General features: G+C 44.6%; 2 protein-coding genes across 2 annotated transcripts in view; one reads left to right on the top strand and one right to left on the bottom strand.

The window, feature by feature from the left end:
- The window catches only part of LOC143838225 (retinoic acid-induced protein 3-like), a 124,736-nt gene that overhangs the window by 67,116 nt on the left and 33,871 nt on the right, over positions 1 to 23,749 (top strand). The window lies entirely within an intron of this gene.
- On the bottom strand, positions 11,726 to 22,993 carry DDX47 (DEAD-box helicase 47). The gene is made up of 12 exons (XM_077339244.1): positions 22,845 to 22,993; positions 21,911 to 22,004; positions 21,213 to 21,401; positions 19,942 to 20,013; positions 18,641 to 18,759; positions 17,026 to 17,097; positions 16,615 to 16,731; positions 16,326 to 16,472; positions 15,946 to 16,083; positions 14,201 to 14,271; positions 13,884 to 14,013; positions 11,726 to 13,099 (listed from the first exon to the last, which is right to left on the bottom strand). The coding sequence occupies exons 1-12, from the start codon at positions 22,905 to 22,907 to the stop codon at positions 12,968 to 12,970; spliced, it is 1,344 nt and encodes a 447-aa protein (XP_077195359.1). The 5' UTR covers positions 22,908 to 22,993; the 3' UTR covers positions 11,726 to 12,967.

Genomic DNA, 23,749 nt, shown 5'->3' with positions numbered 1-23,749 from the left:
CACCTCGTAAACATTGGCAAACGATCCATTCGCTACGCTACCAATTTCTCACAAAGCAGTTCCCAACTGCTCATAGACACATGTCTTGGACATGTGTATGTGGTTCTGGTAACATCATGGCTGACCCAGTACGTTGAAGCAGTTAGATTCTTTTTGCCTTGCTGCTGGCTGAAGCAGACTGAAACAAATGCCTCATTGATTCCAGTGTATTTTTTTCTAGAGCAGTCATAGTTAGTGCCATACCTAAGCACTGTGGAAGTGGCATCATTTTTCTCCATATGCCAACAATGAAATTTCTCAGTTTCCCGACAATTAGGTCAACCTCTATTTGCAGTGATGACTATCACCTAGAGAGCTATTAAACACTGGTTAAAATTGATGAGAAATGACTGGGAGAAATGATATATGATCTCTCCTGTGTATCTCTCATCTCTAATTGCTGGGTTTCCATTGACAAGTGGCTGAGAGAGGAACTGTGAATTCCAGATAAGGCATGACAGGTCAAAGAGATGACAGACACCAGAAGCTCAGGAAGGTGAACATCATCTTGAAGCTTCCAACTTGGCTCTGATCACACATCCTCCTAATTACGTCCTAGAAAATGTAGTAAAACTGGTATTTTTCTTTATGTATCAAATAGTAGCAGTCATTCCTGAACAGAACAGTGCAAGATCCAATAGGAGTACTTAAGGAATATTTGACAAAACCAAGCTAGTCTGGCAAAGAAGGGGGGGGGGGAGTCGGCCACCTGAAGAGAGACACTCCAGCCAGATCCTTCTAATGATGTTCCTCCATGGCTGACAGTCACTCCCAACCTGCCATTCAGTTCAGAATGTGGAATGTGAGCAGGCTTTAAGCTGACAGATGCAGAGTAATGAATTCCAGGAAAAATCCATTCCTGAAAGAATATTCTTATTTATCTCCTGCCTCTTGTACCATTAAAAGTGGTTTACCAAACAGATCACTCTCTCACTCCATTGTCTACCTCAGGTTCCTAGAATGACTTCTGTATAAAGAATTTCTGTGGCATCAGCAGATATAACCCAGGCTTCTGGTTGATTTGAGACTTGTGGCACTTGTGCCTGTCACAATGTACCATTGTTAAGCAGCATGCAAAACAAAATAAGATCCAGAGAAAGAGATACAAAACACAATCCCCTGATCAGCAGCTAGTCGTAATGGAAGTCCACTCTAGCGGAAGGAAGAGGGTACAGCAATGAAACACACAAATGTAATATTCCTGGCTGGATAATCACTGATTGAAACTTATAAAAAAAAGTTTTGCAAGGCATGAATGCTTACATTCTATTCCACCACAGATGGAATCTTAGTTTAAAAAAAAAGTCACAAGAGCCGTTTGAACTTGTTGAACAACAGCCATGTGGAGTTGTAGAAAGAGGCTCACCAGTTGGTTCACTAAATTCAGACCACAGAAACTCTTGGGAGAGTTTCCAAAAGCACCCACTGCAAAGCCGCTACTAGGCAGAAAAACTATCCTCGCAGTGGGGCTGGAATATTTGTTGCTTGCAGCCTGAGGGCTGCTGGAATAGTGGTCATATGAGGACTGCTTCAAATATGGGGACTGGTATTAAACAAATTATTTAATAAACCAAAACCTCTCTCTTCTCCCTTGTCCAACCACCTGCACATGATTTTATCAGAAGCACTAAAGGTTTTCATCATTCACTTCCCTCCACCAAGAAAGGCATATCTGAGAGGAAATGAGATAAAATTTTCATTAGGCAGATACTTTGTTTCTTCAAGCAGAAATATAAAATGATTGTAAAGAGGTTGAGTATCAGAAATCAGGCTATGATAGAAGGTCTTTTGCCTGCACTGTGCACAGTACTCCAGGTGTAGTAAACCAGTGCAGTAAACAGCTATATATGTAGTGTCTCCATTTTAGATGTACTTGTGCGTGTGTGCTAATTGCAGGGAGGCTGTTATACAGGGTATAACAAAAATAGCATCATCTGCAGATGGAAGTGATATAGCCCATTCTGTCACGTACCAGATTCTTCTGGGAATAGCACCTGGGACCATACAAACGCAAATAAGTGTTCCACCACTGAACTATGCCCCCCCCCCACCGTGACACTCTTCCAGCCACAGTAACACTAAAGAGAAGTCCCAAACCAAGAATGGAAGGAGTTACCACATGAGGCATACCTCACTGCAAAGAAAAAGAATAACTTGTATTGGACACCCTAAATGTTTTTAAATGTTGCAAGGATTTGAACTAGCAGGTACAATGAAAATACATTAGGCAAATTTTTTTTGTCTATTATAAACAAAGTGAAAATAAGTGCAAATATCCTGATTGCATGTTTGAATTCTATTTTTCTAATGGACTATTTACCGAGAGAGAAGTAAACACAAAACAGTGTTACCTAAGCCACACAAAACTGTGAAATGGGGCTTTCCTCTGAGAAGGGACACCTTAGCATTAGAAAAAAAGACACCTGCTGCTATATGCCATGGTCTAATGGGCATTTTGCTTTGCTTTGCCTCACATGTTATTTGGCTGGCAAGGATTCAACAGCACTAGACTAGAGCTAGACACAATTAAAGACCAACAAGGGATAACTTTTGGGGTAGAAAGTCTGTGTGAGAAACTAAACAGCAGCTTCAGGAGTTCCACTGCCCTTGCTCTATTGTGAAATTATCAACACAATTATAACTGTTCCACACTGTTCTGCAAGACTGTAAAAATGAATGCATATTTCTAAGGCTTCTTGTGTGAATGCCGTGTGGCGACTGCTACCAGTTGTTCTTCACATTAAGGTGTGAAAAAGAAAGCATGAAACAAAAGGTCCAAAGAAACTAGAGAAGAAGTCCTCCTTTGTGTGTCACAGATTCAACACAAGAGAAGGGAATGCCCATTGACTGGCCCTTTGGCGCATCATTACTGATTGGTTGCTGCCCTGGAGCAAGCCATGCTGAGCAGTTGTTGCAGGCTCCTAATCACTTGGCTCAGGCTCAGCCAACAGTAGCCGCAACAGGCATTAGGCCCCCCTGAAACCACCTCCTGCACCAGCAAGGCAAGTTCTCCCTGTAGGCATGCCAGCACCATAAGGACCACACGGCTGAAGCTTATTCCCACGCCTCTTTAACATCCTCTTTAACTAAGGTGACCAGATTGTCCCACTTTTGGAGGGACATCTGGGGGCACCTGGCAAATTGTACTTATGTTGAGACTAAATATATATATATTACAATACTATTTTTGCATTCTATGAATTCTATGAAAGTTTTTGTTGCTCCATATAGACCAAAATTTTAATCAAGAGCCCCCCCTCCCCTAGTCAATGGTGTCCTGCTTTACCAATGTTAAAATCTGGTCAATTTATCTTTAACATGAGGAGCACCTGCCTTTGCTCCTATCTACAGCACATCTTCTGCTATTATTTCACTTTGGGAATTACCAGAAACACCTGTTGGAACAGTAACTAGCTTGTAAGCCTGGTCTGTTTACATTTGGTGGTTTTAATAGGCACAAGTGATGCTGAAGGGCCCTTGTATAAACAAGGTCAAAAATAAAGTGAGAACATGATGAGCATTAAATATGCTAGAAATAGGCTAACAAATCAATCCACCAACACCAGTTTCCTAAACAGGAGGATTCGCAGCACAGCTGTCATTACACTTGGTCCAACAGTTATTTGGGACTTCACACCTCCCTGCCATTTGACTATTGTCATTTTTTTAAAAATCCTTATTGACATACGCACCAAAGTTTAGTAATACAGTTAACACAGAAAAGTGTATATCTGGACATCTTTAACCATTAGTGGCTCTAATATTGGCAGAGCCACTGTGGGAGGAGTGGTGTCTGAGATCCACATCCAAGTATCCAGACTTCCACCAGCATTCCACCTGCATGAGCCAATCCAGGGGCGCTCAGCAAAGCCCTGAAGCACCTGCCCCCAGAAGCCAGCCACGTTGTGCTCGCAGATGCACCCCGGCCACCAAGGATGCCGCTCCAGTTATCTCCTACTATCTGACTGAGTGTAGGTATGTTACAGTTGCCACAAACACTGGAGCAAAACAATCCTTTGGATGGTAGAATAATAGGACCATCTTTTCTGGCTCCCATCAAGTAGATAAGGCCAAGCAGAAGATTGGCCCCACAGAGCTTCTGATTGGCTGTATTTTGTAAAAGCTGCTTCCACAACAGTGCAAGGATCTTCACTGTATAACTGCGGGAAAGGCATGTGTATGCAAGCAAATATTTTTAAACAATATGTTCATTTAAAAAGGCATCTTGTTAAACAGAGCTTCTGCCTGAAATGCTGAAGAGTTACCATTATATATGACTTCACTTCCCAACATTTTCAGTTGGCTCTATGTTCAGGGGTCCTCCTCAGCCTTTTTTGAATCTGTGGGCACCTTCGGAATGTTGACACACAGTGTTGCACATGACCAAAAAGGGCTGCCTCAGGGGGTAGAATCATAGATTCATAGAATAATAGAGTTGGAAGGGACCTCATGGGTCATCTAGTCCAACTCCCTGCACTAAGCAGGACACTCACATCCCAATCGCTCTACTGTAACCTGCCACCCCTTTGCCTTCACAGAATCAGCCTCTCCATCAGATGGCTATCAAGCCTCTGTTTAAACATTTCCACCACCTCCCGAGGAAGCCTGTTCCACTGAGAAACCGCTCTAACTGTCAGGAACATCTTCCAGATGTTTAGATGGAATTTCTTTTGAATTAATTTCATCCCATTCATTCTGGTCTGTCCCTCTGGGGCAAGAGAGAACAATTCTGCTCCATCCTCCATATGGCACCCTTTTAAATACTTGAAGATGGTTATCAGATCCCCTCTCAGTCTGAAAGAGTAAAAGTCTGCCATGGAAAGAACTTCTGTTTTTCAGAACTGCCATGGACTGTTAAGATAACTTTTAGGGCCATGTCTTACTTGTAAGTCACCCTTCGAAATAATTGTGATATATCAGTTTCTCTTAATTGATTTTTAGTAGGATCTCTTCTGTCTAAAGCAATGCCTCACTCGTATGCCTAATGAGAGCAAGTTGCTTTCCTCAGTTAGAAAATACATCTTGAAGACCAGCATTCTCAAAATGCAGGAGCAAACAGCTCACCAATGAACAAGGACTATCAGTCCCTCCATTTTGAGATATTGAAAACTGTCATTACTGTTTTAATCTTGTAAGTTCCACTGCCATCCGTTATTGTGAGATGACTTGTTCAAGGGGGAAGGAGGAGGTGGAATTGTTTAACTAAATTAATGAAGTTCCAGCTATGTCACGGGGAACAATGCCATCAAATGGTGGTAATGAATCCAGTGAAAATTAGATGCATTTAAATTCTGAGTTGACAGGATTTATAGCTTGCACTCATGTTGACTCAGAAAGACATTCAATGGGATTTCCGTGGACGTAATTGTGCATAGGATTGCCACAAATTGTGACATTTAGCTCTACTTTGAATCCAGTGGAATTTCTCCATGCCTAATTTGATCTGGATTGCTCCAATTTTGTCTTTGTGGTTGCAGGGGACAGAAAACCAAGCACAACTCTTTGGGGATGTGTCTATAGTGCTGAATCCAAGGCCAATTTAAATAGAACTGAAGATCAAACAGATATATATTTATTCTTTCCAGAGGGATTTCCTTTTTTCTTTTTCTCTTGCCTTTCTTCAGCACATTTTAAAATGCCTTCAATTGTTTGAAAGTGTTATTATAGAATGCACTCAAGCCAAAGCTGAAGGGAGGGCATTAAAATCAGATTCATTAAAAGAACAAGCATTCTCCTCCCTCAGGCAATATTTTAGAGCTAAAACCCAAATAAATTCTCCTTTAGTGATGCAGCTGAACACCCTTATATTTCTTTATGATCATTGTCTATGGATATGTAGTTATCACCAAATCATTCCTTCCCTCAAGAACTCTTTGCAATGATTGCTGCTTCCCAGAATCATCCTAGCAAGTAATTTTTACGCATCCACTGTCATAAAGTTTTGTTAACCTCCCTCAGCTCTTTGTCCTTTCCAGCAAGAGTATCAAAGCTTGCTGTATTCCTTACCTTCCTTCTGTGGCATAAGATGAGGACGAAGACAACTTACAGTTGGTGGGGGGAACCAAACAGCTGTGGAGCAGTGGGTTTTGATTGCTGATTTTGTGGGGAAATCAGCAGGACAGCTGAATGACCACATCCAGTGATTTCAAGGGACAGTGATGTTGCAAGAATCCTAAAGATAATTGTTCTGATGCCTGAGTAGATGTGGGTTCCATATTTTGTTATGGCTGGCACCAGGCATGCTCAGCACCATAGCTGTTCAGCTAATAAGGCTGACAACCAAGCACTCAGCACCAAGGACAAACATTTCCAAGCAGAAGTGCCTGAGGGAAGATTTCTGCTCTGCTGTTTCCTTCAGGCACCCCTCCCAAATTGGGCCCTGCAACATTGCGGACTCTTTCTTGTTCCTTGTAGACTGGCAGGCAATGATGCAAATGCAGAGGAGTAAAAGAACATCACAACCAGCGCCCTCAAACATAACTAAAATGCAGGGTGGGTGGGGGTGGGGTAGTGAAAGGTACCTGCAAGCAAAAGGGGCTAGCTGAAAGGGCCAACAGACAGGCCACCTGTGCCCAAGGACCTATAAAAATCTGCAGCTGGCCATGTCTAGAAGAAGAAGAGTTGGTTATTATATGCTGCTTTCTCTAGGAGGCTCAAAGCCACTTCCAGTTGCCTTGCCTTAACTCTCCCCACAACAGACCCCCTTGTGAGGTGGGTGAGGCTGAGAGAGCCCTGATATCACTGCCCGGTCAGAACAGTTTTATCAGTGCTGTGGCGAGCCCAAGGTCACCCAGCTGCCTGCATGTGGGGGAGTGCAGAATCGAACGCGGCATGCCAGATTAGAAGTACACACCCCTAACCACTACACCAAACTGGCTCTCTAGTAAGTAGCCGTGTTGGCAGAATGATCTGCGGGATTTAGCAGTTAGTTGCTTCAGTGATGTTTGTCCAGTAATAAAAGAATTAAAATGAAGCCCTTGAGTGCTCAGGATTTTGCATTTCTGAGTTTATCAGAGTCAGAAGATCCCTACAGGAAACTGGCCGATAGAGTGTTTACCATGTTTGTCCAGACAGTGATCATTTCCCAAGTCCTCACTGCATATTTCGGAGGCCAGTAGAGAGTAACCTGGTTCAGTAAAGTAATGGACATTCAACTCCGACAACCAACAACTTTTCTGGAGCCAAGAAATAATGAACAACTGGATCTGTGGAACTTATATACACTTTTGCAACTTACACCAAGACAGGATTGGCCCATAAATTCATTCCACAGTTGGCTAAGCGTCTGGGGCCAGCTAATCCCTGGCAGGGGCTCAGGACCATAGCTTTAGGCCCAAGCTCAAGATAGCTTATGCTGTCCCTTGAAATCCACATACACCTAGAGTGGACTGTAGCTGGACACTGACTGCAAAGACAACAATGGATCTTTTAGTCCTGAACTTCCACAGCCTGCCCAAATATCATTTTTATCTGCTAGAGAGCTGGCCTAGCGAAGAGTGAGCTACCAACAGGGAAGCCGATGCTTTGAATCTTGTCTCTGTTGTACAGTGTTTATATTGTTTCCCATCTATCTCCCTGTAAGAGAGAAGTCAGCTTTCCTATTTCCTATGGTGGGAGGGGAGAGACACCTGACGCAGAGGTCCAAGGCAGCAGGACTAGGAATAGAACGGAGCACAGCAGACCTAAGACAAAATCTTGGGTGCGATCTCTAACATTTTTTCTCTGTTGATAGAAGTGCCATTCTTGCTGATAGCATGACCAAATAGAGAAACTATTTCTTAGTACTGAAACTGGAGTGGGGGTGAATTTTAGCACACATGAATGTACATACCTTTGGCAGGTGAGGCCACAGCTAAGAATGTGGGTGTAACTGCCACATTGGATTTTCTACCACTAGAACATCAACCATAGAGGACACAAGTTTAAGTATAAAGAAGAGAGAAAGGGGGGCTGGTTCAAGAATTCCACATTTTGCTCCTCCTGTACTATTAAAAAAACTCGAGTGCATGCCAGGATCCTCCCCAGTAAAAGAACTGGTCCTTCCATGGCAAGCAGCCCTGTGTGGCTTCAGCTCTTTTTCTTTTTTGTTTGTCATTAGACTCCTGGGTGGGAGGGGGATCCTTGCGCTAGAGTACCCTTCTAATCGCACTGCCAACCACACCCATGTTTACTGAATAGCTGAGAGTTAGAGCTCATGATCAGTCAGTAAACCTATAGAGGAAATAGTGCTTGCCATATTGAATGAAATAATGTCACCTCTGCCCTTGTTAGAGTAGCTGAGAGCTTGTGTTGTGACCCTTCCTGACACCAATGACACAGCAACATGTTATTGACTTGAACTTCTCTGCCAGGTGATTCCAGTCATCCCCTCCTACACAGCATTGGAGCACAGACCTACAAATTCTTCCTCTGAGCTTTTCCACACACTTGTGCTGCAATAAACCCCCCTTTCCCCCCGCAAATCATATCTCCTAAGGCAGCAAGCTGTCCCTGAGAGATACTTTAGGGGAACTACAAGCAGATCGGTGGCTGTATTTGGGAACACTGACTTTCCAACGTCCCATTCCTTTTCAAACCAATAACATTATGAGTTTAGGCAATACAAGTATCACAGTACTCTTCCACTCACTTCAGCAAAAGGTGTATGTTTACCAGTAAACGTGGACACACAGGGAGCTTTACAAAAGGGAAAGTGTAGAAAAATAAAAATATTTCTGTGCCATAACTATACATTGATAGTAGTAGGTTCATAAAGCCAGCTCTAACATTTAATTGCTAGGCTAGAAGACAGTATAATCTTTGCAGGACTGGAATGGCAAGAACAGAGTGATCCCTGGATGAGTGATTTCTGACTACTACCCAGCAGACCTGTGGGGAAACCTCTTCCCCAGAAGGACATTTTCAAAAGCCAAATGTTGCGTAGGCCTCTTGCCCAAGCAAGCTATAGACATAGGACCAGGTGACATGCAAGGTGCTTTGAGATGGGCTCAAGTATTGACTACATGACCTTGAACAGGACATTATTTAAGCTGGTAAAGGTAAAGGTATCCCCTGTGCAAGCACCGAGTCATGTCTGACCCTTGGGGTGACGCCCTCTAGCGTTTTCATGGCAGACTCAATACGGGGTGGTTTGCCAGTGCCTTCCCCAGTCATGACCGTTTACCCCCCAGCAAGCTGGGTACTCATTTTACCGACCTCGGAAGGATGGAAGGCTGAGTCAACCTTGAGCCGGGTGCTGGGATTGAACTCCCAGCCTTATGGGCAAAGCTTTCAGACGGCTGCCTTACCACTCTGCGCCACAAGAGGCTCATATTTAAGCTGGTAGGAGAAGCTAAATGGGCCAGGGCCCTTCAGCCTAGCCATTCTGCAGGCTCTTTGTTGAATGACTCATATTTAAGCTGGTAGGAGAAGCTAAATGGGCCAGGGCCCTTCAGCCTAGCCATTCTGCAGGCTCTTTGTTGAATGACTCATCAGTTCTAGGGAAGTTTTGGCTGTCACAGCCCCTACCTATCACATGTATTTATTTAAACATTTTATAGCCACCTTCATACCTTACAGGAACTCAAGGCAGTTTATAGTGTAAATAATAATAAAAATACATAAAACCATTAGGTAAAACTACCAGTAGGCAAAAAAAGTAATCAAATACTGTCATGGATAAAACTTCCTTCAACTGCCTCCTGAAGAGCTAGAGGGAGAGAACTAGGTGCCCCTACCTGGGTGGTTGTTCCATAGCCATGGGGCTGCCAGTGCAAAGGCCCTCTCTCACGTGCACACCTGATATACTCCTTTGGTTGATGGGATGCTCAAGAGGACCTCTCCCTGCAGTTTTAGTTCCCAGGCAGGGATGTGTAAGAGAAGATGGACCTTCAAAGAGCTGCTCCTGAGCTATGTAGGGCTTTAAAGGTCAAAACAAACACCTTGAATTGGGCTCAGGAACAGACTGGGAGTCACTATAATTGCTGACATATCGGGGTCATATGACCCCCCCTAACTTGCCCTGATCAGCAGTCTAATCCCTGCACTCTGACCAGCTGCAAGCTGCATTCTTCAAGGTTCATCCTGAGTAAAACACCTTGCAATAGATGTATAGATGTAACTAAGGCAGATATGACAATGGCTAGATCAGAGCGAACCACGAACAAAAACAGTTGAGTTCCTTGTTAAAGCTGGGCAAATGCACTCTGAGCCACCACTGGCACTTGGTTTTCTAAACTGACTGCTGTATCAAGCAGAACACCCAAGTGGCAAACCTGGCTTTTAAAGGATGTTCTAACCCAATTCAAGCAAGGGAGAACAAGTCTCTAGTCTTTCTACTGACCCACCTCTGTGTTGTTAGGATCAAGTGTCAGCTTGTTGACCCTCAGGCAGGTCATTACTGTCTCCAAGCACCAGTTCAGAACATCATCAGCAATTTCAGTGTTAAGTGGAAAGTATATGGGTGACACTGCAGCCTAAGAGAGGGAAGGACTCCCTTCCTTTGACCTCTTGGACCACCTTTCCCTTCTCTCTAAAGCTCACGTAAAATAAAGAGCTTTCCTTCTGGTTTATAAAATTACATATGCATAGATAACTTTTTCTCCCTCTCCCATTATACCAGAACTTAGGAGGCCATTAATGAAGTTGATAAGAGTAGAGTTACAGGACATTTTACATTACTCAATGAGTAATTAAACCATGGAATGCATTGCCAGTGGAAGTAGTGATTGGCCCAGATGGCTTTAAAAGGACACTAGACAGATTTATGGAGACGTCCGCCAATGGCTACTAGCCATGATGAGTAAAGGGAACCTGCATATTCAGGGGCAGTAAGCTTCTGAAAGCCAGTGCTATGAGGCAAAAATAGGGGAAAGGTGTTGGTTTCTGTGCCTGTCCACTGGCCTTCCAGGGCAAATGTCTCCCTGCTGTGTGAAGCAGGATGCTGGACTAGATGGACCACTGGGCTGATGCAGCAGGGCTCTACTTATGTTCTTAAGAGAAGGGCTGACATCCATGCCAATGCAGAGAAGTGAAGGCCCAGGGAGAAAAAAATGGAAACATTCAGAACAGAAAGCCCAGTTTTTGCTGAGGTTTTTTATCTCTTTCAGTTTTTCCATTAGAAAAAAATAGAAATTTGGAGGAGCAGTAAAAAAAGATCTACTAAGAAATATTTTCTTTTAGAATGAATTAATGTTTTCAAAGACCAGACAAAGCTGTGGGTATGGACAGTTCTTAAATCCAACAGACATTTTTTGCATCTACAGGAAAGGGAATCTTATGAGGGGAGCATGAAGTGTTTTCATTGCTTTTTGATTGATGGTTGCACACCTTCTGTTGTCCTTTTGACCGGATGTAGTTGACCTGTTCATCCTACCTTGCTGGGGGGAGAAAAAGGATCAGGTGGCCGGACAAGAACTCAGAAGAAAACACAGAAAGTTCCATTGAGAACTGACCTCTCTCTAGACAGACAGCACAGGGCGCATCAGCTTGTAGTCTTCTCTCTCAAGTACTGGGTGGACTTTTGCTTATAGAAAACTGAGAAATTTAGAAATGTCACATCCATAAGTGTCAAATGTTGCATTTTTGTATGCTCAGTAAGTTATAAATGATGCATTTTATGTTAAAGTAGTAACATTATTTTAGGTTTGATGACAGGAAACTATTTTATATATTTCAATGTTTTCCAAAATCAGTGTTTTTCTACGGGGGGGGGGGACAACAAGATCCCCCCCCCCCATCTTTAACATTTCCAGAAATGTATATCTTTACCCCGATGCAAAACTTGGCAATGCTGTTTAAAGGGGCACTGGATATGCACAGATCCTTGCTATACAGCAACACCCCCCCTCCGGCCCCAAATCATAACAACTGAAGCCAAGAAGCAGGTCCTATATTGTTAGGCTCGTCCTCATTTGTCATTGAAAAACCAGTTAGGAAACCAAACATGCATCAGTGCCAGGTAGGACACAGTTCTGCTGTCACAGCTCTGTGTACTCAGGACAGAAACACTGTAGTCACCAGATAATCATTGAGTTATATGAGTGGGCAGCCTGTTTATAGTGAAATCGCCTTCACTATTCACATACTGCCCGTAAATTGCAATGGAAACAGAACCCGAGGACTCTCAGAAGGAGGACACGGGGCAGAAGCCCTCCCCGTTGTATTCAAGTGCCTTCATTCTGCTAAGCAGAGCCAGCACAGAGGAGGAGGAGAGCAGCACTTTACTATCTGTTCCCCATACAGGCTGGCAGACATCTTGCCTGCACACACTCACTGCCTCTGAGAGTTACTCTTGGGCAGAACTGTAAGAAGAAAAGAAAACATGCACTTTAAGCAAGTATTTGCCTTCTTGTGGGAGGACTTCTTTGTCAGGTTAAGTAGGCATAGCACACAAATGCACCCAGCGCTGATGGGTACTAGCAGCAGTTCAACCTGTGCAAATATTAGAAATGAGAATGGAAATCACAGCATGGCAACAATACCATGGAGATAAGGAAATGCAACCACTCTAGCTTTGGTTTAAATATACATATATTTTAGTTCTTCGCCCTGCTTTAAGGCAAGCAGCTCATTTCAGAGTTTCACCTTCTTTGTCTGCTTATCTGTCTCCCCCCCCCCCCCGGTCATTTTACAAAATTATGGGAAATGGAAGTCTTTCTCTAAAACTTGGGCAGTAGTGGACTGAAAAGATTCACTGCCCAGAAATAGACTGTCGAACCAGTTTTCTCCTGCTCCCTAGTGGTGGACTAAAATACCAACTGGCTAGAGACGCCACCCACAACACTGTGGTGTGTTTCCCCACTCTTCTTTCATAAACTCAATCGGCGTCATATCCAGGGGATTGGATTGCATCCCACCAATCAAGCAGAAAGGTTCCTGTGCATAGGCTAGTGAGGCAGTGCCAGTCTGACTATGGTGCTGGACCACAGCTTCCCAGCATGAAGAAACATCAGGCTTTCCATTTCTTCTTCTTCTTCCCACCAGCCACTTTGTTCCTGACGCCCGTTGTCCCCTCGGTGTCATCACCGTCATTTGCCTCATCGCGAGAGCGCTTCTTCTTTTCTTCCTGCTGCCGCAATTCCTGTGGGGAAATTGAACAGCAATTACCTGGGCTTCTCGGCAGTAAGAGAGAAGAAGCGTCAGGACAATAAAGAGGACTGAAAGCATTAAAACACACAATCAGCATCAAAGGCCTAACAAGCAGATCTGTGAGTGAATTCTAAGTAAGAATGCGCCAACTATCCACAATTGTTTTCAGTGAGAAGGAGAAACTCTCTAATCACCCTCAAATAAATGCTACCTTTGCACATCCATTCACTTCTCCTCCTCAACATTGGGGCCACTTTTCAAAACAGTGTCCTGTTTGCTGGGAGCTGTGGTTTCAGTCAGAATGAAGTCTCAGTGCCACAAGGTCAATCAGATTTGGCAAGATACAAGACAGTTCAGAGTGTGTAAGGAACAAGAAGATGTACCTTGGGATGCCATTTTACTGCTAGCTTATCCAGGGATTTGGGCTCTTAAACACAGCAGTGGAAGGGGAAGAGAAGCTTTCCTCCCCACTTCCTGAGCACAGTGAGGGAGTTCCAGTGGTAGAATGGCAGCAGCATGCAACAGATATTTTAAAAAATACTTTCTCTCACATGCAACATGGAAAAAAGCAGACAACCATGGTACATGATGTTCATCTTAAATCAGGACTGCCTTGCATGGAGTTTCTCTGTGCCAACAATGCTCTCGGAACTGTGCAGATTAATGCTCCTGAGGCAAAGCAGTGCAAGTGGGCTTGCTAACCACTGGCTGCCCTGCCAACATGAAACAAACTCGTGGATTCATCCTGGCAACTGCCAACAGACAATGAAACCTACCATGCGAGCAAATCTCTGTGCTTCTGCCACCCGCTCCGTCAGCATCATGACCTCCTCCTCCTGAGTGGGGAAAGCAGGCAACTTCTTGCCTATCAGGTGTTCAATACGCTGGAAGAGCTCCACGTCGTACCTGTGGGACAGTAGCCAAGGTTTTGGCCTTACTTTGTCTCTTGTGCCTCTTGGTCAGCACCCACCCCTATCCCCAACCCCCCAAACACAGGAGCCCCATGCTGTCGCTCTTCCACATCACAAACACACTTTCCCACCCATTCAAAAGAGATGCAGGGCTGCTGATTGTGGTGTACGGTGCAACTTACTGCGTGACAAAGGTGATTGATTTGCCAGAGCGCCCAGCCCGAGCTGTTCTTCCCACACGATGAATGTAATCCTGAAACAGAGCCAGAGAGCCAGTCACAGAATGCAGATAAGGCAAGAGAAAGTACTCAAAAAGAGTGGAACCTGGACCAAGCTACGGACAAAGGAGGCACCACAAGGCATGTTTTCTCTTGCTTCATTAGGGTATGTGGCTGGCGTTCTTGAAGGCTGGTAGTTGAAGGACTGTGAAGCTGGGCTCAGGCAGGTGACAAGTGGCTGCAACCAGCTGTGGCTCAATGCAGTTAAAGTGGTTCCTTGAGAAACTATTGACAAAGTGGTACTTCATGTGACTGCAACCAGGACTGCTTTATTTGTTTTAACTCATTTATTGTATTTATGAACGGCTGTAAACCACCCTTAGACGACAGGTTTGGCAGGGGCTTTCTATCTGTACACAGCCCGTGGCGCCACGGGCGCCACAGACTGAATAAAAGAGGAAGGGGTAGTGGGGAGAAGTTAGGGCGGGACCGGTCCGGGATAAAAACTCGGAGGGGTCAATCAGGAGCCGCAAAGCTCCCGCCCCAATCCCGCCCCAAGCAGCCAATGGGGAGCCGCGCAAAGCGCGGCTCCCCATTGGCTGCTTCACCCGCCCAGGCTGGTGCCAGCCATAACAAAATAAAATTGGCTGCTTCACCCGCCCAGGGAATATGCCGGAGTGGCCTCGGTGAGAGCCTCGGCTGGGGGGTGGGCCGGGAAGCCTTCTCTCGGCCGGCGGAGCGGTCTCGCGAAGGCTCCAGAGAGCCTCGGGTGGGGGGTGGCCCGGGAAGCCTTCTCTCGGCCGCTCCGCCGGCCGGCAGAAGGCTCCAGAGAGCCTCGGGTGGGGGGTGGGCCGGGAAGCCTTCTCTCGGCCGCTCCGCCGGCCGGCAGAAGGCTCCAGAGAGCCTCGGGTGGGGGGTGGGCCGGGAAGCCTTCTCTCGGCCGGCGGAGCGGCCTCGCAGCGCCATGCCCTTGCCTGAGCCCTCCTAGCGCCCATTTTATTACTGTTTAAAATGGGCTTATAATCTAGTAAATATAATAAATAAATAAATAGAACCTTTTGAACTATTTAAAGATCTTAAAAGATACGGTACAAATGATACTTCCATGAAGGCATCCACGTAATAGCCATTCTCAACAGTTAACAAACAATTCCCATGGGCAAAATAAGGGCGTATCTTGCGAGGGTTTTACACTGAAAGACTTCTGAGAGTGACCAAGTGTGGAGACAGCCTACATGGTCAGTTACTACAAACACAATGATACCCACTTATCTATTTTTTCATACTCTTAGGATAGCATGCACAGTTCTGCTTCCCCACTTTTGTCCTCACAACAGGCCTGACAGGCTGGGCTGAAAGTAGATAATTATTCTATCATCAACCAGCCTGCTTCACGGCTGAACTTGGGTCTCCAGCATTCAGGGAAGTGTGATCCAGCCAAAGCAAGCCCTTATCACCTTGACTGTGTGAACAATGGTTCCCATCTTTCCAGCCATACCACTTACTGGTATACTTACTCCTCTCCCTGACCTTTTATTATTATTTAATGAGGGCTTACAGAAAAAGTGTAGCTATTACATCATTATGAACTACACACAGCTATGGAAGAAGACAGCCAAGTATCTCCTGCCTTCTCCTGCAACCACCATTGAGATATCCCAGATTTGGAAAGGCAGAATCCTCAGTTGGCAGCTTTCCTTTCAACTCACCTTGGAATGGGTAGGAATGTCAAAGTTCATCACTACATCGACATGGGGGATGTCCAGACCTCTACTAGCAACATCTGTAGCCAACAGAATAGAGCGTGCTTTGGCCTTGAACTTATTCAGGGATCCTAATCGTTTATTCTGAAGAAAAAGAAACCGTATGCTACTTTCAAAAGTTTTCCAAGCAGGAAAAAACAATTTTTTAAAAGTTACATTTTTGAGAATCACTTTTCATTTACACCACAAGGCTAGAGGTTTTTGTGTGGTCATTTTTAGTTATAGAACAAGTTTAACACTGCATATAAATCGCATTTGTCATCAAAATGCTTTATGATTTCAGCATAGCTTTCCAGAAACCTCCTTGCACGAAGGTCAGCCAATACCTGGCTCATCTGTCCGTGGAGGGGGATGGCAGTGAAGCCCAGGTTCCGAAGCAGGAGGGCAGTCCTCTGAGTGTTGTTGCAGGTGCTGCAGAATATCATGAACGAATTCCCGGCAAGTTCATTCAGAATATAGACGAGGTAACTGTCCTAGGAGAGGAGCCGGGGGTGGGGTGGGAGATCAGATCAAAAAAGGAAAGAAATAGCACCAGTTAGGTAAAGGAGAAGAAATTTTTTAAGAGGAAAGAGGAGTGCTGCTGCAGCATGGAACAGAGAAAAGAAATAAAGTTACCTTAAACTTGGAAGGGATGAAAATATAATATTGCTGCAGTTTTTCAACAGTTTGGTACTTAGTCGAAACAGCACATTTAACAGGATCCCTAAGCGCTGCACGCTGGAGTTTTTGCACCTGAAGAACAACAAAAAACAGACTTACATTCAATTGTCAAACACAACTTGTCTCTCTTTACCTGCCAGGTTTAAATTGCCCCTTTTTTCTCTTCTCCTTTCCTAACCTAGTCAGAAGGTTAATGCCAGCTTCTCTTGGATCTTTTAAAACAAAAATGGAGTCCAATAGCACCTTTAAGAGAAACAAAGATTTATAAAGAACAAACAATACATCCTTGTTAGCCTTAAAGGTGCTATTGGACTCCATTGTTGTTATGCTGTTCCAGACCAACACGGCTACCCACTTGAATCGTACCTTTTTAGTCATAGTAGCTGAAAAGAGAAATGTCTTCCTGTCTCTGGGAATCACTTTCAGGATCTTGTCTACCTATGAAGAGAACAAGCAAGTGAAACAAAATCACAGCAAGACACTCACTGCATACACACACAGCATATAATTGTGGAGAGCTACTCAACCTCAGTGCAAATGGAATAAGCAACTGTGGAAGCCCCCTCTTTTTATTTGGACCACTGTAACAAGTAGCAGCATGTGTGCAATTGTTATTGTCGTTAGGTGCGAAGTCATGTCCAACCCATCGCGACCCCATGGACAATGATCCTCCAGGCCTTCCTGTCTTCTACCATTTAAGTTTGCACCTACTGCTTCAGTGACTCCATCCAGCCACCTCATTCTCTGTCGTCCCCTTCTTCTTTTGCCCTTGATCGCTCCCAGCATTAGGCTCTTCTCCAGGGAGTCCCTCCTTCTCATGAGGTGGCCAAAGTATTTGACTTTCATCTTCAGGATCTGGCCTTCTAAGGAGCAGTCAGGGCTGATCTCCTCTAGGACTGACCGGTTTGTTCACCTTGCAGTCCAAGGGACTCGCAAGAGTCTTCTCCAGCACCAGAGTTCAAAAGCCTCAATTCTTTGACGCTCGGCCTTCCTTATGGTCCAACTTTCGCAGCCATACATTGCAACTGGGAATACCATAGCCTTGACTAAACGCACTTTTGTTGGCAGGGTGATGTCTCTGCTTTTTAGGATACTGTCTAGATTTGCCATAGCTTTCCTCCCCAGGAACAAGCGTCTTTTAATTTCTTTGCTGCAGTCCCCATCTGCAGTGATCTTGGAGCCCAGGAAAATAAAATCTGTCACTATCTCCATTTCTTCCCCATCTATTTGCCAGGAATTGAGAGGGCCGGATGCCATGATCTTTGTTTTCTTGATGTTGAGTTTCAAGCCAACTTTTGCACTCTCCTCCTTCACCCGCATCAACAGCCTCTTTAGTTCCTCTTCGCTTTCTGCCATTAGAGTGGTATCATCTGCATATCTGAGGTTGTTGATATTTCTCCCTGCAATCTTGATCCCAATTTGTGACTCATCTAACCCCGCCTTTCTCATGATATGCTCCGCATACAAGTTAAATAGGCAAGGCGACAGTATACAGCCTTGCCAAACTCCTTTCTCAATTTTGAACCTATCAGTGATTCTATGCCCGGTGTATGCAATATGGTGCACTAAAGCAGCCACATGGTGAGGCTAGAGTACAGCATCAATGTAACTTGGCAAAGCCCTGGAAGAGAACCTGGATAGTGCTTAACAAGATGACATACCTCCCAAGAAATCTTGCTTTTGCTTAAAGGGTACAGAACCATCACCAACAATGCCACTATGTCAACCGTAAACAGGGATCCACACAGTAGGAAGGAGGCAGCCCAGAGCAACACAGTGAGAATTCCTGCTAGCTGCTAGCTGCAAATGGTGGAGAAGGCAGGCATTCTGGTTAAGAGTGGAGTGCTTTTCAAGTCAACAAGTATAATGCAGGCAGAATGAAGCCAGTGCCCGGCAAGTACACGTTGCAACATTTGGGCACTCCGACTCTAGATGGCATCCCTAAAATTACTCAGAAAAGCCAGGGATTTGCAGAGCTCACCTCTGTCTCAAAGTCCATGTTGAGGATCCGGTCTGCTTCATCCATAACAAGGTACTTCAGAGCCCTTAGATTGAAGCCTTTGGTGTTCTCAAGATGATCAATAAGGCGACCAGGGGTAGCTGCCAGAGGGACAAGGGAATTTATGAGATCGTCAGTGTTCCAGAATTTTGCCCAGCACAATATGCAACTGAAAATATAAGCCGTTAACACCAGGCACCATCCACTGAGCACTGCTGCCATGTGACCACTCCACACGGTCTAGCATACCACTTTTCAGTTGACCACTGTTTTCCTTTCTCAATAAGCTTCTTTAAACACAAGACATAAGAGTCAGTGTTGAGCCAAGGCCTTGAACAGGTCAGACTTGGCAGGGCTGGTTGAGAAATAAGGCAAGTCTAAAACAAGAATAGGACTCAACCCTATGTGGTTACAGTGTCAGCTTGGCCAGCTCATTAGGTATTCTCGAACTAGAGGAAGAAGAAGAGAAAGAGGAAGAAGAGGAGGAAGAAGAGTTGGTTCTTATATGCCACTTTTCTCTATCCGAAGGAGGCTCAAAGTGGCTTACAGTCGCCTTCCCTTTCTTCTCCCCACAACAGACCCCCTGTGAGGTGGGTGAGGCTGAGAGAGCCCTGATATCACTGCTCTGTCAGAACAGTTTTATCAGTGCCGTGGTGAGCCTAAGGTCACCCAGCTGGTTGCATGTGGGGGAGTGCAGAATCGAACCTGGCATGCCAGATTAGAAGTCCACACTCCTAACCACTACACCAAACTGGCTCTATACCAAACTAGATGAAACAGAGTCTGAAGAACCCTGCTCAAACAACACCACTTCACATGATTAGGCCTTCATTTAGTAGGAAAGAGCCAGCAATATTTTGCATAAGGGAACTGGAGCGTCCTGTGCTGCTAGATGGCCCCAGGATGAAGCTGGGAGTGGCAGCGCCAGGCTGTTTTCCCACAACTGCCGGTCTTTGACAACTGGAGAGCAACAGTGACAGTTGTTAGCCAACTTTCCAGCCAGCTGGACTCATGAAGGGTAGAACAGGAAAGGCAAGGAGAGAGAAGTAAAGAGTATTTGTATCACTACTGCTTAAGTGATTTACTTTAAGGGTTTTCTATTCAGCCTTTCAAGCTAAAAAAGGTTCTGAGAGCTGGGCAGCCATGTGTAACCTTCCTTCTGGGCAACCTTGCTTCTCACTGCCTCACTTTAGAGGCAGAAGAATTAAACTCTGCAGCATCTTCCAAAAGACATGGATTCTTTAACTCTCATTACTGTCACGTGGGTAATCCCATCTACTTACCAATTATTACATGCGGCTTCTTGGCTAGGGCCAGAGACTGAGCCATCATGTCAATTCCTCCAACAATTACAGCTAGGGAAAGGACAGAAAAGCCAAATAAGGTCCAGTGGAACACATACAGCTTGCTACCTCTCTCCATACTCTCTGCAAACTCTGCCTTCGATTCCTTACAGGAAAGAACATAAGAAAAGCCCTGCTGGATCAGACTGGTGGTATACCTAGTCCAGCATCCTGCCTCACACAGTGGCCAACCAGTTCTTCTGGAGGGCCAACAATAGGGCATAGAGCCCTTCCACTGATGCTGCCTCTCACTTGCATTTAGCCACTGACTGCCTCTAAATTTGTAGGTTCCCTTTAAGCACCATAACTAGTAAGCACTGATAGACCTATCCTGCCTGAATATGTCTAATTCTAATCCCTTTTTAAAGCTGTCTGTGCCTCTGGCCACCCCTGCATCTTCTGGCAGGGAATCCCACCTTTTAGCCACTTTTCATCCTGAATCTCCCTCCATCAAAACTATGCCCAGTGCAGTCCTAATCAGTGACACTCTCCTGATTTCAAAGGGCTCAGAAGGGTGCAACTGCTATGACTGCATTAATTGGGGTCTATTATTTTCTCTATGAAATCCCTACCTAAACAAAAGTAGTTGCACTTGTCATATAGTTTTCACGCATGACCATGGTCCAAAACTCAAAATGGTTTAGAAACTGTCAGGTGCCGAGAGATTTCTTTAGACAAGAGATCCTTTTGCTGACTACAGCAAATCATTGTTATAAAAGAGACTCAAATATGGACTTCAGGTAGTGAGTCTCAGCCAGGCTTTATTTTTAATTCACATGGAGTGGCATGAAGCAAAACACTCAGATGCCATCCATTATAGAAGAGGAGTTGTCAGTAATGTGCCCAAAGGAGGGGGGGAATGAACCAGAGGCTCTTCCTAAAACTACTCTAATGAAATAAATTAGACAAATTGAATATATTTTGTCTGCATAATTCACGCAATCTACAGTATTAGGCCAGGGTAGCCTAGTAACAGTTGTGAAAATAGAGAAAGTCCTACCCTCCGAAATCTCTCTGGGTTTTCAACGGAAACTGCCAATAAATTTTCAACCTTACTTTAACGATCAGGAGAATGGAAGTAAAAAATCCTGACTGCAGAAGATAAAAGCTACTATATACCCCCTCATGCAATTGTTCCATCTCTGCTCTACACCTGGTAAACATCATTATATCTTCAGTTTAACACAAGCAATTTCACAGAAGCCACTTACTGCTTTGGACACCAATGGAGGATCCAAGAGCCTCAAACTGTTCCGAGATTTGAAAGGCAAGTTCCCGAGTGGGTGTAAGTACCAAAGCAAAGAAACGCTGAGGTGTCTCTAACAATGTTTGAAGGATGGGCAAAGCAAAAGCCCCTGTTTTCCCAGATCCTGTTTCTGCCAAGCCAATGACATCTCGACCTAGAAATACAATGATTAAAAGGTAACATTTCACAAGCAAGAATTCTTGTGACACTTCATCTATCCAATAGCATAGTAATTATAACAATCAAGAGGTCAACACTTCTACCCATTAAATTGAATATATTTTATTAATATCAAAGGCCAGGGTTTCTGGATACACATTTACAAACCATTTTCTGCCAGATCTTGGCAAAGCAGCTGACTCATAAAGAGACTGTTAAGTGTCTTTTTATACAGCATGGGCAAGACTGATCTTTCCTCAAATAGCTCTTAAGGGCAACATACCCTTTCCAATATATTAGAAAAAGGTAAGTTGGCTTCTAGAGCTCTAAATAGAGCTGAACACTTTCTTCCAAAGCAATTTCGGCTGTTTGGAACAAGGAGACACAAATTCTGATCTAATATTAGCAACACGCCCATAATGCCTATACTTGAAATGTCCTGATTTTGTTTTTAATTCTGACAGTTTCCTCTCCCCCAATTCTTGCTTTCAAAGTTAGCCTCACCTTGAAGTGCAACTGGAATGGCCTCCACTTGGATCTTTGTTGGTGTCTTCCATCCCAGTTGATCACAGGCCTCACACAACACATCTGTCACTCCCTGTTATTCCAGTGAAAGAAACAGATCATCATAGCCTTAACAATGCAGTATTACCTACAACAAATTCTTCACCACCATCCGAGAATTAGATGTCATTTGGAAACTTTGGCAACACAAAATTTTGTGATAAAAAGTACACTAACCATGTAAAATCAATTCAACCACAGGATAAACATGTAATATTTTATGAAGGATACTTTTTGAAGTAAATTACTGGACCTGCACATCTTTCTTCCCTACTTTTATTTTGTCCACAACTATGGGCATAAAATATAGTGAGTTTCAACAGGATACACAAGCCATACTAGTACCCTTTACAACAAAATCCAACTTCATTGCAACCTCTGCCACAAAATGTAGGCTTCCATGATCTCCACAGTTACTTTCCCAGAAGAGAAAGTAAGCAAGTGAACAGCTGGGGAGTACCCCTGCATTTGCTGGCAGGGGCTCATGGGAATTGTAGTCCATGAACATCTGGAGAACCACAAGTTGACTACCCCTGCTGTAAAGCAAAAGTAGTCTGGCGTCAGAAAGCCCATTTTAGTCACGTGGTGTAAACTTACCTCCAACAAAAATGAACAATGAGAAGGAAAACTATCTACCCGCTATAATTATAAACATACATACATACACACATATATATATACATATGTGTACACACACATATGTGCATATATATACCATAAAGGCCAGACTATAGTACAATGAATTAGGATGACGAGCTCCAAAGGGCAGCTGCCGAATGCTGCTGGCCGATCCCCGTGCGTGCGGAGGACCAAAAACCCGGGCCAATCCCGTCCCCAGCCGGGAACCAAGAAGCAGAACAGGCCGTTCCCTCACCAATTCTTTGAACGTTTTCACGGTCTCCTTAGCCGCTTCCTCATGCTCCACGTCGGTCGCCATCTTCGACTTCCTCTGTGACCCCGCCCGGTGTGCTCTGGGAGTAGTAGTCCAGGAGCCGACAGTAGCCACCCGCCCACGTGCTCTGTACGTCACCCGAGAGCCCCTTTGACAACGTGCGCCGGCTTCTCGCGGAGATCGCTGGGACTTGTAGTATGGGTGGAGCGTCTGGAGAAGCAGAGCCGCCGGTGGGCGAAGGTGGCTGCGTAGGGACAGGGCCTGTGTTGGTGCGGGAAAGGGCAGGAGAGGAAATAGTTTAAAAAAAAATGCGGCTAGCGTTGTTGGAGCGTCAGTAACAAATCAAGTCATATAACACTTTATATGCCGCCCCTCACCGCGGCGTCTCGGGGCGGTGTTGCTCCTTGCTTTGTGAGACTGAAAATTACTCTTAAAAATCACCGGGAAGATGAGAGCATTTTTAAATTGCTTGGATTTTCTCGGGTCGTGAAAGAAAACAATTAAGTAGCATTTAGGGTTGCCCAACGTCCAGGCGGATCCTGAAGGTTTCCCAAAGTTAACCTGGATCTTCAGACTTCAGGTGGCAGTTCTTCGGAAAAAATTGCGGCTCCAGAGGGCAACCTGTATATGGCCTCGTATCCCTAAGTTTCTTCCACTTCCACTTTCCCAGAGCCTCGCCCCTGAATTTCCATGAGTTTTCCAACTCAGAGTTGGCAACATTACAAAGTATTTGAAAAGTAGTGTTTGTTAGAAATTAACAATTGTTAAATACAGTTTTGTAAATTTAAGCCCATCCCGATGTTATGTCGGTTTATGCTTGTTGAGCAGCAAGCCTACAAGCCCATGCACTGGTTTTGTGGGATGAAGCCAGGACTGAAAGGCAGAAT

This window comes from Paroedura picta, chromosome 5, assembly GCF_049243985.1.
Source record: "Paroedura picta isolate Pp20150507F chromosome 5, Ppicta_v3.0, whole genome shotgun sequence".
Lineage (NCBI taxonomy): Eukaryota > Metazoa > Chordata > Lepidosauria > Squamata > Gekkonidae > Paroedura > Paroedura picta.
Note: the sequence above shows the minus strand (reverse complement) of the source record. Positions and strands in the feature narration are given on the sequence as shown.

What these genes read in the sequence shown, in the direction of transcription:
- DDX47 (XM_077339244.1), bottom strand. Translation starts at nt 22,907, where the DNA reads ATGGCGACCGACGTGGAGCATGAGGAAGCGGCTAAGGAGACCGTGAAA. An exon ending in CTCCATTGGTGTCCAAAGCA is followed by an intron (nt 20,014 to 21,212) that starts GTAAGTGGCTTC and finishes TCCTTTCCCTAG; the next exon opens with CTGTAATTGTTGGAGGAATT. An exon ending in GAAGCCGCATGTAATAATTG is followed by an intron (nt 18,760 to 19,941) that starts GTAAGTAGATGG and finishes TCCCTCTGGCAG; the next exon opens with CTACCCCTGGTCGCCTTATT.